This window comes from Phalacrocorax carbo, chromosome 12 (genome assembly GCF_963921805.1).
Source record: "Phalacrocorax carbo chromosome 12, bPhaCar2.1, whole genome shotgun sequence".
Lineage (NCBI taxonomy): Eukaryota > Metazoa > Chordata > Aves > Suliformes > Phalacrocoracidae > Phalacrocorax > Phalacrocorax carbo.
In genome coordinates, this window is record NC_087524.1 from 7,500,197 (window position 1) to 7,513,199 (window position 13,003).

Genomic DNA, 13,003 nt, shown 5'->3' on the forward strand with positions numbered 1-13,003 from the left:
CCACGCCCCTGCCTGGGCTCTGGATAATGGGGATGGATGGGGCTCCGGGCTGCCCGGTGCAAGACAGGCCAAGGGTGCCTGGAGCACACCGGGGGACGCAAACCCTTTTGGCACCCCTTGAGGAGCAGTGGGAACGCTCTGTCTGCCGCCGCACGGTTCGCAGACTGTTCCTCCGGTCTCTGCCAGACCCCGGGGTGCCTCTGCCCACACGCCCCACACCTCGCCTTGTTGCACCCCGGCCAGCTCACGGGGGGGCGCGGTGTGGGGGATGCGGCTGCCCCGCGGGCCAACCCCGCCGTCCTGGGTGGGGGGACCAAGCCGGAGCCCACCTTGCTGCACGGCCGGGGCGTTGCAGAGCCCTGACGGCTCCGGGTACCGGAGTCCCGGGCAGGATCGGCGGTGCCGGTGCCGGGGGCGCGGGGAGGGGCGGGGGCGGCGGCGGCGGCGGCGGGGGGGGGGGGGCCCGTCGGGGCGGGCAGGGCGGGAGGGAGGAGCCAGCGCGGAGGCTGTGCCGGGGCTGCGGGATGGGGCGGCAGTGAGGGCGGGCGGGCGTGCACCGGCGGGGCTCTAGCCCCGGAGCTTAGCCGTACCGAGCCTTGCCGAGCCCAGCCTAACCCCGCTGGCCGGTGATGCGCAGCGGCCCCGCCGCCTGACCCCGCTGCCATGGCGGTCCCGGTCCCCGGGGCGGGGGGGGTCCCGGGGGGGCTGCGCGCCGCTGCCTGGCTGCTGGCGTGTGCCGCGCTGTGCCGGGGCCGCGCCGCCGCCTGCCCGCCGCTCTGCGCCTGCAGCGGCACCACCGTGGACTGTCACGGCACGGCCCTGCGCGCCGTGCCCAAGAGCATCCCCCGCGGCACCGAGCGCCTGTGAGTACCGCGGGGCTTTGTCCGGCCCGGCGCGGGTGGGAGCGGCCGGCGCGGGTGGGCGGGCACGCAACGGCCCGGGTCGGGGTTCGGGGCAGGGTGTTTGTCCTGAGGGGTGCGTGTGCAAGAGCCCAGCGGGGGGCATGAGTGTTCAGGAGCCCGTCAGAGGATGCATGTGCAAGAGTCCGTCCGTGGGGGTGTGTGTGCAACAGCATGCCTGGGTGTGGGGGTTGTTTGTGTGTGTAAGAGCCCATCCAAGGGGGATGCAGGGATGTGTATGACTGCTCAGGCTTGTGCAAATGCCCGGGGGTATGTGCGAAAGCTTGCCCAGAAGGGGTGTGTGTGTTAGAACCTGGTGGGGTGGGCGCGTGTGTAGCGTCCCGTTCGGGGTGTGTGTGTGTGTGTGGGTGTGTGTGTGTGTGTAAAAGTGCCTGTACAAGGAACATGTGTGCAAGAGCCTGTTCAGTGGGTGCGTGTGCATCATCCCCTCCTTGAGGTGGGGTACAGTAGCCCGGAGAGGTGGGGAACGGTGTGTGTGCAAGAGCCCGTTGGGGTGGGGTGCAAGTGCAACCCTTCGTCTGTGGGAGGGATGTGCAAGAGCTGGTGCGTGCCAGTGTGTGTGCAAGCACGCGGAGGGGAGTTGGGATGAGAGCTGTGCCTGGGGACCTGGGTCACTCCACGAGGGACATTGCTCTGGGGCAGCCCGGAATGGACTGCGTGTGTGAGGCTGCATGCCCCATGGCACCCACACGCAGGTGTGTGGCCGCTCCTGCTGTGACTTGTCATGGGGCACCTGCACAGCCGGAGGGGTTGCCTGCAGGTCCCCACCACCCCAAGCCCCTACCCGTGCTGGGCACCCCTTTGTCCCTTGGGAGCCCTCCTGGGGACATCGTGCTGGGGATCAGGCCCTGCTCCCCTGATCTCCTCTCAGGACCCTGCCAGTGTGACCAGCCTACAGCTGTGCACACAGCTCACCCAGCCCTGCCAGTCCTCTGTGCCCGCATATCCCTGCTCATCAAAGCTCCTGCCACATCTCCAGGGGTGCCAGGGCTGGTCCCTGGGTCTCTTGGCTGGACCACATAAGGAAACCTTTTCTCCCATGGAGCATAGTCACGGTCCAGCCAGCTGTGGGGCTCCTGCAGTGCCCTGAGCAGGGTGTCCCTTTGCTGCTGCGCCTGGCACAGGTTTCAGCGCCCGGTGGCCCTGTGGCTGCAGCAGGTTCCCACTCCAGGGTGAGGGGCATCAGCTGAGTGTGTCCAACCTGCTGCTGGTGGCAGGTTCCCAGTGTGCAGGTGTCCCCAGTCCCGGCAGGAAAGCAGGGCTGTCCCCAGCCTCTCCCCTCCACTCAGGGGCAGCGGGTACCCCATCCCAGGGGCTGTGGTGGAGCCTAGAGGCATAGCAGCACCCCCCCACCCCCCTGCCCTCAGCTTCGGCTGTGGGGCCAGGCTGCCCCAACATCCCCCTTGCAGTGCAGGGAAGCGTCTGGCTGCCGCCTCCTCAGGGCAGGATGCGTCCCGGGACAGCCACACACACGGGGCTCCTCCCATCCCAGTGCTGCACTGCCTCTGGTTACTGGAGTGTGAATGTGCCCTTTGCCTGCAGCTGGGGAGAGACCCCGCAGGCAGGGACTGCTGGCAACCTGGCAGCTGCCAGGGCTGCACCCAGCGTGCAGCACTGGGAGCTCTGCGGGACACCGCTTTAGTGGAGTTTTCTCTTCTCCTGCTGTAATTACCCTCATACAAATGATTATCACCCAGCCCAGCAACCAGGCTCCTTCAAGCTGCAGTCCCACAGAGCCAGTTTATGAGCTCCGAGACAGGATCCCCTTTTCGTCTATGCCTGGGTCTTGAGAGAAGGTTTGCACAGAGCCTTTCCTGCCTGCAGCAGCCCTTTCCACCCCTCGGGGAACTCAGTGGGCTCCACAGCATCTGCTGTCCATGCACCTGGCTGCAGGGTGCTGGGGGAACGCCAACAGCGAGCCCCTGCCTCTGCCCACCCGGCAGGTGCTCAGCACCACTCAGACGAGACGATGCTGGAGTGGGCCGATGGAGGATGCCCTTGGGTGGGTGTTGCTTCTGCCCCACAGGGCATCTGTCCCCCTCTGGCAGCGGGTCCTGCTTGCTGTCTCCTGTTCTGCCTCCACTGACCTGGTCCTCTGTGGCCGCTGCTGCTCGGCCACATTGGGTTTTCTGTATATTCATGCAGCTGCCGGTTCCGGATCTGCTGGCTGGGTTGAGCTAGACATGCTGCTCTCTTGTGGGTGTTGTCTGCTGGATAACTACTTCCCACTGTGTTGTACACCCTTGCAGGTGCTTGAGGGTGTCTGTGCCGAGCAGGTCTATCTCTGAGCAGTGAATTCCTGCTGTAACAGATCATAAATGAGTTCAAGTTCCCTGTAAAGAGACTGAAACCTTGCAGTCTCCAGCTTCTCACTGCTTGATGGAGTGGGGTCAGCCAGCAAGCACAGGGGAGCCTGCAGCAGGGTCTGTGCTTGGGACTCACTGTCTCCAGGGGCTGGCTTTCTTTGGGAAGCCAGCAACACCCTAGCAGTGCCCTCCGCTGCCTGCTTCTTTTCCCAAGCCCTGGGATGCGCAGTGTGAGTGATGCCGACCTTGCCATGCATCTCACAGTGCCGGTGAGCAGTGGTGTCCCTGCTGTCATGTTGCCTACCTGTTGCATGCCCACAGCCTTGCAGGGCAGCCTGGCATGGTGTTTGGAGGCTCCAGGCTTTCTCCAGCCTCCCAGCTGGCTGAGCCCCACGGTGGCATGGGTCAAACCTCTGGACAGGGCAGTGCTGCCCCTGCAGCCACATGTGCTAGCACTGCGAAAGCCATCATGGGGACTCAGCAGCATCCTGTGGTAAGGTCTGAGCTCCATCGCTTTTGAAACACACCCTTTTCCTTTGAAGAAGAGGGAATTATTTGCCTCGCAGAGTCGCTGCAACTTTGGGGAATCACAGGCTGGGGAGAAATCATCCTGACTGCTGCTTGAAGGTTTCCCATGATGTCTGCCCCGTGGCAGTGCCATGTTGTTGGTGCAGGGTAAGGACTGGAGATGTGATGAGGAAGGATTATGAGTCATGGCTGCATGGGGGGACAGGGGACCCCTCTTTCCTGGCACCATGGCCGCAGCACATTGCTCCCTAAGTGCCTTCTAGTCTGCAACCCAACATAAACAGCAAGCGGTGCCCCTGCCTGGATCAGGCACCAAGCGGAGAGGCTTATCTGCAGCAAGGGGGGAAGCAGCAAAATCTCTGGGCGCTTTGCATGTCTGCCTGTGCTCCTGCCTACGCCTCTGGCAAGCATGATAGAACAGGTCCTGGAGGCAGTGTAGGCAGGATGGGGTGATAATCCTCCAGCACTACTGTGTTATCTGCTCCCAGGAGTCCCTTGGGTCTCAGCTACTGGAGGAGAGCTGTGGGAGAAGGGCACGGTTCCATTCCCTGTTTGCTTGCTTTTCTTTCTGTCTTTCCTTGAAAGCGCCTCTGAAAAGCAGCTTGCCTTGTTGGCTGGTGGGGAGCTGGGTCACCCTCACTGTGCCAGCAGGATCAGTGCAAATTTGCTGCTGTCAAATGGTTGCTTCCAGCCCAGCTCTTTGCTCATGGGGGTTGAGTTGAGCCTCATGGCATTGCACTTGCTCCTGCTTTTGAAGTTTTCAGCTGACAGTTGAGAATTGCCCCACTCACCCCTTTTGCCTCCTCTCCGGTGGGCTGAACGCTCCCCATCTCACTGTCGGCTGTGCTGAGCCCCTCTACCCCAACGTGGGGGGCAGCAGAACTGGGTTTGGGGGTCCCCATCACTGCATCCCCCTTGGCTCCCTCTTCTCTCTCCCAGGGTCCCCGTCCTCAAAACTGCATGGGGCTCCCATTTGCCTTGTTCCCCCATCTTGGGATTTGCCTGTGCTGAAGTGGGCCCCATCCAGACTGCAGCGAGCTATGCTGCCTCCACTGTCTGGGTGCTCTTCCACCCAGCTTGCTGGCGGAGGGAAGGGGAGCTGAGCTCCAGTCCTTGGCTACAGGAGCTCAATGCCAGGCTAGCCACACCTGAGGCACCCTCGTGCACTGCCTAACCGTCCCCTGCCGAAATTAGAGCAGCAAGCTCTTGTTCAGCGTGTGCTTAATTCATGCACATGTATCTCCCTGTAGCCGGTTAATCAAAATGTCTTGCAGCAGCAAGGCCGGTGTATCGCAGCAGCACTCGTGTATTCGACACCAGTTGTCGTGCTGTGTCTCCTTGGGGTGCTTTGGGGAACGTTAATTCTTAGGAAGCACCTTGGGAGGGTCAACTTCTCCCTTTCCTGGAGCGCCCGGGCAAGTTTTTGGTGTTGCAGCTGAGCAGGCTGGTTGCAGGGGCAGCGAAGGAGCGCACAGGCTCTGCAGAGCTCTGGGGTGGGATGCTGGAGCAATTTCCAGCCAGGGCAGTGCTCGGCCAGTGCCGCTGCCCTCAGCTCTCAGGAAAGCCAGTGCTGGGCACTGGAAGGATGCGGGCCAGCTGGGGAAGGCAGCCTGCTCAGCCCACTGTGGTGGCTTCCTTGGGAGTCTTCCTGGACAGAGGAAATTTGCAATTCTATTCCAATTTCTCCCTTCAGCTACGTCCAAGGCAGATGCTGTCTATATATTGCCATGGTAACGCTGCGTTCTCACTCTCCATGGAATTGCATGCTGGAAAAATATTAGTTTAAAAAACTATGTCGTGTTTGTATTGACTGGAGCCAAGGCTGATAGCGGAGGATCTATTGTCCCCTGATTGGGAAAAGTCACTGGTAACAGGCAATAAAGCCGGGCAGATTGGCCTCTGGTGACCACTTCTCACCCTGCACAGCAATTTCTTCCCTATAAACCCTTCCCTGGCTCTGTTTTATTGCATCCTTTAAAATAGATATTTTTGCCTTAAATGTGCTGCCACTTTGCTCCTCTGGGGTGATGCATTGTGCTGCTGGCAATTCCTCACTGCTGAGGTGGGAGCGAGGAGGGGGAGTTGTGCTCGGCTTTAATTGTGGGTCTCTTGTGCGCACCTTCCAACGCTGTGGCTGCTGTGTGCTGGGCACGGCGGCAGTGGCGCTGGTGCAGGATAGCACCCCCTGCACACGCATGCGCTGAAACTGTCTAGCTGGCTCATTGTGGGACGTGCATTTGTTTTGAGTTTCATGCTCCCCTACTTCATTGTTTCCAAACGAACCTCTGGCCACCAAAAGAGCGAGGCAGCTATAAAATGCAAAGGATGCTTGGGAGAATCCTGCTGGGAGCAGACCCCGCAACCCAGAGGAACAGAGGGGACTCGGGGTGCCACTGAGGCAGTGCAGGCAGGGAAAGGGTGACCCGTCTGGGGAAGGGTGTGTGAGCCCATGACCCTGTGTTGAGAGGGGATTTTCCTCCATCCTTGCTCAGGTTTGCTCCCTGGGAGCCGGCACAGGCGGGTGAGGTGAGTGCTGGAGCAGGACGCGTAAATGTGTGCATGCACAGGAGGGTGAGGTGGGCAACCAAGGAGCCTGTCTTTGTCTCTCATCCAAGTCTTTCATGGTTCCCTGCCTGCTCCAGAGGTACTTAGTGCTGCAGATGCATCCCCTTTATCTTTATTGCTACTGAAACAACCTTTCATAAAACTTGAAAGGCAAAGCAATGTTTCTGTGTGTGTTTTTCTGAAACACAATAAAAACCAGTTGTGCGTTAGCAAATGGCCCCATCCCAGGGGATGTCAGACCCAGCTCACTGCTCCCCGGCAGGCTTCCAGCAGGAGTAGCTCCATGGCCAGCTCCAGCAGCTGGCCCCTGTGCTCTGTCCCCACTCGGGGGACAGCCAGGGATGGCTGCAGTGGCAGCATCAGCGAGCAGAGGTTTTCCTGCTGTACCGAGACAGGCTGCAATTAGCAATGTGGGCAAAGAGAGGGGATGATGTTTTGGAGCCTGGTCATTAGGGTTGTGGTGCTGCTGGGAGCAGGAAGGGAACGAAGTGGGATGAAGGGAACCTCTCTGTGGTGGTGGTGCAGGGTCGGTCCCAGGCTGTCCCCTCTGGGACCATCTCAGGCCTCCGTGCCATATACAGGCTCTGAAGCTGTGCTGTGTATCGGCTTTCCTGTTGTGCATTTTGGATGCACTTGCTGCTCAGAATAGCAGAGGCAAGTGTCCTATGGGGGAGAGAGGCTGCTAGGAGGAGGAAGATCAGAAAAAAGAGAAGATTAATTTTTCAAGCGATGCAGCCGAGGAGCAGCCCTGGGCAGAAAGAGTGGGAGAGATGCAAGCTCCTGGCCCTGGATATTTCTCAGTAGAAGGAAGCCCCAGCTTCAAAACGGATGCTCCAGGAGAGCCAGCTGGTCTGGGGCTGAGCAGGCATTCATAACCGAGCAGTTTGGGTGCATTTGTCCTCCTGTCCCTGCTGTGAGCTGCTGCAGGAGGGATGAGCAAAGGGGGTTTGCTGAGGGAGATGCAGGGTGGATGGGACCTTCATCTGCTGAGTGGCAGGACGAAGCCTGAGGGCTGGGCTGCCTCCTCTGCCCTGGGAAGCAGAGGATTCATGGGAACAGCGATACTCCTCACTAGGCTAGTTAGCACAGCACAAAAAGATTAATTTTGAGGGTATCCAGGTGAATCTGAGCCTCAATTTCCCTGTTTATGAAACAAAAACGGCTTGCTGCCTTTTCTGTTTCACACTGGGGTTGAGTGAGGTTATTTATTTATTTTTAACCTGAAGGTGACATGCCATGATGCTGCGTGAGCGTAAAGCATTCCCTGACTGCGAGCAGCTAATGGCTGTGGCATGAAAACCCCAGAGAGAAGTTAGGAGAAGCAGAAAGCCTTCCGGATCCTCACCGTTTCTCACACAATCAATGCTGTTTGTAATGCTTAAAAATTTATTGCGATGCTAACCTGCTTTAGTACCTCATAAAAGCTTACAGAGCCTTCCGTGCATGCTCTGGGGGCCAACGCCATGCTTGGGGTTGGGTTCCTCTTCGGCTAAGGGCAGTTATTCTGGGATGAGCCCAAATAGCGCATAGCTGCTCTTGGAGCTCTCCTCTTTGGGCACATCACCCTGCAGGCATCTGGTAGTGGGGATGCTGGCAAGGCATTCACCCGGGGGTGTATGGCAATCTTAAAGGGATTTTGTTGAACACTGTGGGCACCCTTGCTCTTCCTTGAGGGGTCTGGTCAGGGCAGGGATGGGAAGGAAAAGGAGGAGAAGGTGCTGAGCCCCTTGTGCAGCTGTGTCAGCCCAGTGTGTGGGTGCCCAGCGCACCCTCCCTGAGCAGCGGGCAGCAGTACCACATACCCGCGTTGGAGGGGATGGAGTTAGCAGCCAGCCATGCACCCATGGGCTGCAGGGAGCTGGTGGATGCGGTGGGCATCCCTCTGTGCTGGCGCTGGAAGGGACCAGCTCTCCCGAGGCTGGGAAGGGCTCTGCCCTGCCTTTCACTGCTTGGGCAGCTCAGCGAGCCTGTGCTCAGGCTCAATTATGTTCAAGCAGCCAGGTGAAATCTTGAGAAGACTTGAAAAGTGCAATAAAAGTGTAAGATGAAAGGTTGCAGCTGCTCTGTCCCCCAGTGCTGAGTGCAGGGGTCAGTCTGGGGTCTGAGCCTTGTCCATGTTTCCATTAGCAGTCTGCGTGATGGGACACAAGCTACTTATGACATTTGCAGATGCCTCCAGGCTGGGAGACATGCAAGAGGGCTGGAGGGCAGGCTGAGATTTCTAAGTGGGCTTGGCAAACAGGAGGAGTGGACTGACGAAAAGGATGCTGTTGCCTGGTGACTTGAGGAGGGTGTTTGGTGGGAGGTGATCACCAACAGCACAGATGTGGGATGGGAGCAGAGTTGAGCGGGTCCTGCCCCAGCAAGGCAGAGAGACCTGGAGGGAGGCTGTGCCTGTAGGGCTGGGGGCTTACTGGGGGGAATGGGTTTGGGAGGGGGGACATGTGTGGGCAGGGGAGCAGCTTGGTCTCTGCAGTGTGGTAGCTGGGGCAGGCAGGGAGGGGGTTCATCTGCAGCAAGAGGGCTTCAGGAAAGAGTTTTGGAAATGGTCTTTATGCAGGAACAGTGACTTGCTGGAATAGGGCACAGGGGAGCGTCAGTCCCTGTCCCTGAAGGAGCCGCGTACGTGTCTGTCAGGATTGATGAAGGGCTGCAGGGATACTGCTGTGGGGTGCATGACCTTGCAGCCTTAATTTCTGCGCTTCCCTGATTATTACGTGGCACTGCTGTTTCCAGCTGGGGTCAGGGCTTGGGGATGAGGGCTATGGAGCCACTGGGAGGGGAGCCAGGTCCCCAGGGACCAGGACTCTGAGCCAAGGGCAGAAATGGCAGGGTGACAAGGACTATGGTTGCATCACACCAACAAAGCAAATGCCAGCCTCGTTGGGCAGCGGGGCGGTGGTAGTCCTTGGAGCGGGGACTGCAGGAGCCCAGCTGGCTGCAGGCGTTGCTGGCACAGCCAGGCGCTGTGTGTGCCCGCTCTGTGCTGGTGCTGACAGGGCTGGGACACATTTCTCTGCTTGTGGGTGCAAATGCAGAGTTTCGTGTCACAGACTTTCCCTCTGCCTTCTTAAAAGCAAGAGTCTGGGGAGCACAGCAGTTAGGATTTCTGCCTCAGTGGGAAAGCTGAGCTGAGCGGAGCACAAGGACAGGAGTCGCGCGTGCTGAATAGCTGATGCTTTGCAACAGAGTATGGATAGTGGGATTGTGCTGTCGCTCCTTCCCCTTCCCGCTCCTGATAAATCAGTGCCCAGGGAAATATCACTCATGTTGGCTGTATTTAATAAATTACCTCTCAGCATTTGCACTCTCTGAGGTTGTTACCGAGTTAGTGTAGCTCCAAACCCTGCAAAGGGAAAAAACACATCATACCCCCTGGGAGTGGAATAAGCCATTCAAAGCTAGAAACCAAATATAAACCCAGACTATGCAAATCCAGTCTAACGAACCCTGCTGCAACACAGACATCCCATCTGGGAGTGGGATGATCCACAAGCAACATAGCAGAGGGACTGCTTGTTTTAATGACTTTCCTCTTCCCAGGGAGAAATGGGAAGGAGGTTCTGAAACTTGAAGGTTGCAAATAAAAAATTCGTTGCCTCTCCAGTTGCAGTGTGAGATTTGGGGTGCTGGGAGGGAGAGGAGGGCAGCCTGGATGAACACGATGATGCTTTCTGGCATTAAACCCTATGGATTAACAGCAAAAGCGCACATCCCACATCTCTTCTTTCAAATTGTAGTCCAGAGATGCAACCAATCTGCCAGGCAGCTCCCCAGACACATCAGTCCTCATCGAAGCTGTGCTGCATGGGGCAGGGCAGGGTGTTTTGCTTCACTAGGAAAGGGCACGGAGGCAGCGGGTGAGCAGCTGAGCAGCGGGGATCCAGCTTTCTGGGCACAGCAGACTGTAATTTATCTCCATGAGGAACTGAAGGGGATTTAGAGGGTAAAAAATGGCATGAAGTTAAATAACAGTGTTGCCTCGGCATCCTTACAAATAAGCCTTACCTGTTTTTCATTCCCATCTTGGTTGCAAAGGCCATCATTTAACCGAACAAAGGCAAGGGGGGATGCTGAGAGCAGTTGTCAGGGAGCACACAGGGCCAGTCTCCGAGGGAGTGGGGCTGTGAAGGGGCCCTGGGACACTGCCCCGCTCGGGGACTGCCACCAGTCCCAGTCCTGGGGCACCCTGAAGATGCTCAGTGAGCACGCAGGGAGCGGAGGCTGATGTGGGCTGGGTGGGCAGCACAGTTGCCCCCCAGCAAGGCATGTCCCCAGTCACTGCCCCAGGGTAGTGCATCCTGCCTGTGCCGACTTGTGCCAAAAAGTCTTTGGGTTCCGGCTGTGCTATCCTGGAAGGTGCCTGGGAGAGATGGCAGAGCCTGATTTTGGCATGTGGAGGGACTGGCTGTGACCAGTCCATGGCTCTTTGGTGTTTCCACATGTCTCCGTGCTGCTTTGACTGTGCTCTGCCTCTGGCTAAGGCTCTGGGGTGCTGGTGCTCAAAGGACCCCAGAGGTGTCTGAGCCCTCCTTGGGCTTTGCAGGATGAGGTGTAAGTATTGGCTTTCAGATTGAGCAGTTTTAAAATCAAGCCCCTCTGCTCTCTCTGCAGTACCGGGGATTTCCTAACTTCCACTTACACACTGCAGCCAGATTAATGGTAGGTATGTTTAGAAGAAGGTGACGTGGGAGTGCTGCTGGGGACCCTCCCTTGCCAGGAGCTGGGACAGGCGCCGTTACCTGCAGCTTGGCCTCCAGCCTGGCCTCAGGGAGCTTCCCAAGCGATCTGCTTTGGCAAGGACCTTTAGACATCTAGAGAAAATCACACCTGAAGCTGGGATTTCTCTGTGCCCTTAGCTGGCTCCAGAGCTGTGGTCAATCAGAAGGTGGGCACACACATCTGCACGTACTGAGCCACCCCTCCTGCGGTGACAGATGTCCCTAAAACGCATGACCCACCCCAGTGCCTCGTGCCCAGGATTTACAGGCTGGTGTGGGTTTTGCTGCTGGGAGAGGGGCAGGACTGAGCCCCACAGGGTGCCACCTTGCAGGCTGGAGCCCCATCCCCAGGAGCCAGATGTGCGCGCTGCATGCTGGTAGACGTGAAGCTGGGCGAGACAGGGGTGGGTTTCAGTTTAATCGCAGGGGCTGGGGAACCTCTATTCATTCCCCGCTTACATTCATCTGTGTCCTAGTAACTGCTCTCTCCACCTCCTTCCCAACACAGGCACACACGGCTGGATAATGGCAGGAGCCCGGCAATCTCGCCTGCTGAATAGCGGTGTAATTATGAGGCTATAATGGCGAGCTGGAACTCATTAGCCATTATCAGCCGTTTCAGCAGGACAATGGCAGCACCCCAGGGTGCGCGGCTGTTCTGGCTGTACCCGATGGCTGTACACGGCTGTACATGCTGCTCGGTGGCTCTTGGGCCAGCCTGCCACTGACCTCAGCCCCTTGCCTGGCCGCAGAGCCTGGTGGAGGATGGCCTTGGCTCTGGATGGAAATTGTGGACTTTGTATACAGCCCCTTGTGTGAGGTGGGGCATTCCTGCTCCCCAGCCCTGCTGCTGGGGCTGGATAATTATAGAGCCCTGGGTGCTAGAGTCCTGCCCAGGCACCGCAACCTGCTGTGGGGTGGCACCCTCCTGCCTCTACCGTGCCCTGGCTCCAGCAGCTCGTCCTCCCCTTGACCGCCTCCCCCTCCTGTAGTTTATTTGTTTCCTCTTTACTTCTGCATTTGCATTCAGTGCAGGCAGTGGGTGTCCAGCGTGGGAGCCCTCCCCGGGCTGCGCATTCACGTGGGCATCCTCCATCCCCAGGGCGTGCCGTGGGAGGATTGGCCTCATGGCAAGGAGCAAACACTGCCATGCTCTGTGCTGCCAAGGGGAAGACTCTTCTGCCCATGGGGTGCTGTGCAGGGACCCCCAGCTCTGCAGACTGTGAGTCCCAGGGCCAATGGACCCTCTCTCTCCATGCAGTGCTTACAACCCATAATGCAGAAAGGCACTGCAAAGCTGAGACTGCAAGGTGAAAATATCTGCAGGTTCCAGCTCAATATATTTTAAAGCAAGATAATCCTAGCAGGGGCATGCTGGAGAGCGTGGTGGAGAGAGCCAGGGAGGCACAGCTGGCAGCCTGGGAGCAGAGTCCCCGCTTCGTGTGGGTCTGGCAGTGGGGCACACCTTGCCCATGTGCTGAGCAGAACCTGGGCAGGACAGAAGCCATGAGGTGGGTGCAGGCACCCCATGGGCAACTTCCCACCCTTATTGCCACCAACAGGGTGAGAAAGCCAAGATGGCATCTCCCCTCTGGCTGGGGTGCCTGTCCCTGTGCTTGCCCAGGGCTTTTGCACGTGGGAGCAATGCCAGGAGAAACAGCTGGTCCCATGCAGGTGTTTCTCAAAGTGTGGCTTATTCTCCAGGCAGGTGTTTCAGAGGTGGCACAGGGCAGAGGAAGGTGTAAGGTTCCAAGCTGAACCAGACATGATGTATGTGAGTAACCTGCAGCTGGGTGTTTGGAGGGGTCCTGCTTTTCTGGGGACAGTTGTTTGCTTTCTTATTAACCCTGCCCTCTCTAAGGGGCTCTGTGTGTTTGGGATGGCCTTACCAGGTGTTTGCTGCATTTCCAGAGTGGGGTGATGTACATCCAGCCAGGTGGCTGCTGGCATCGCTGGCCTGCTT

General features: G+C 58.3%; 1 protein-coding gene across 1 annotated transcript in view; it reads left to right on the forward strand.

The window, feature by feature from the left end:
• Nucleotides 1-518: 518 nt before the first annotated feature.
• The window catches only part of SLIT1 (slit guidance ligand 1), a 67,692-nt gene continuing 55,207 nt past the window's right edge, over nt 519-13,003 (forward strand). The window contains exon 1 of the mRNA XM_064463970.1: nt 519-863. Within this exon, the coding sequence (XP_064320040.1) occupies nt 664-863 (200 nt within the window). The 5' untranslated portion in view covers nt 519-663. The remainder of the gene's footprint in view (nt 864-13,003) is intronic.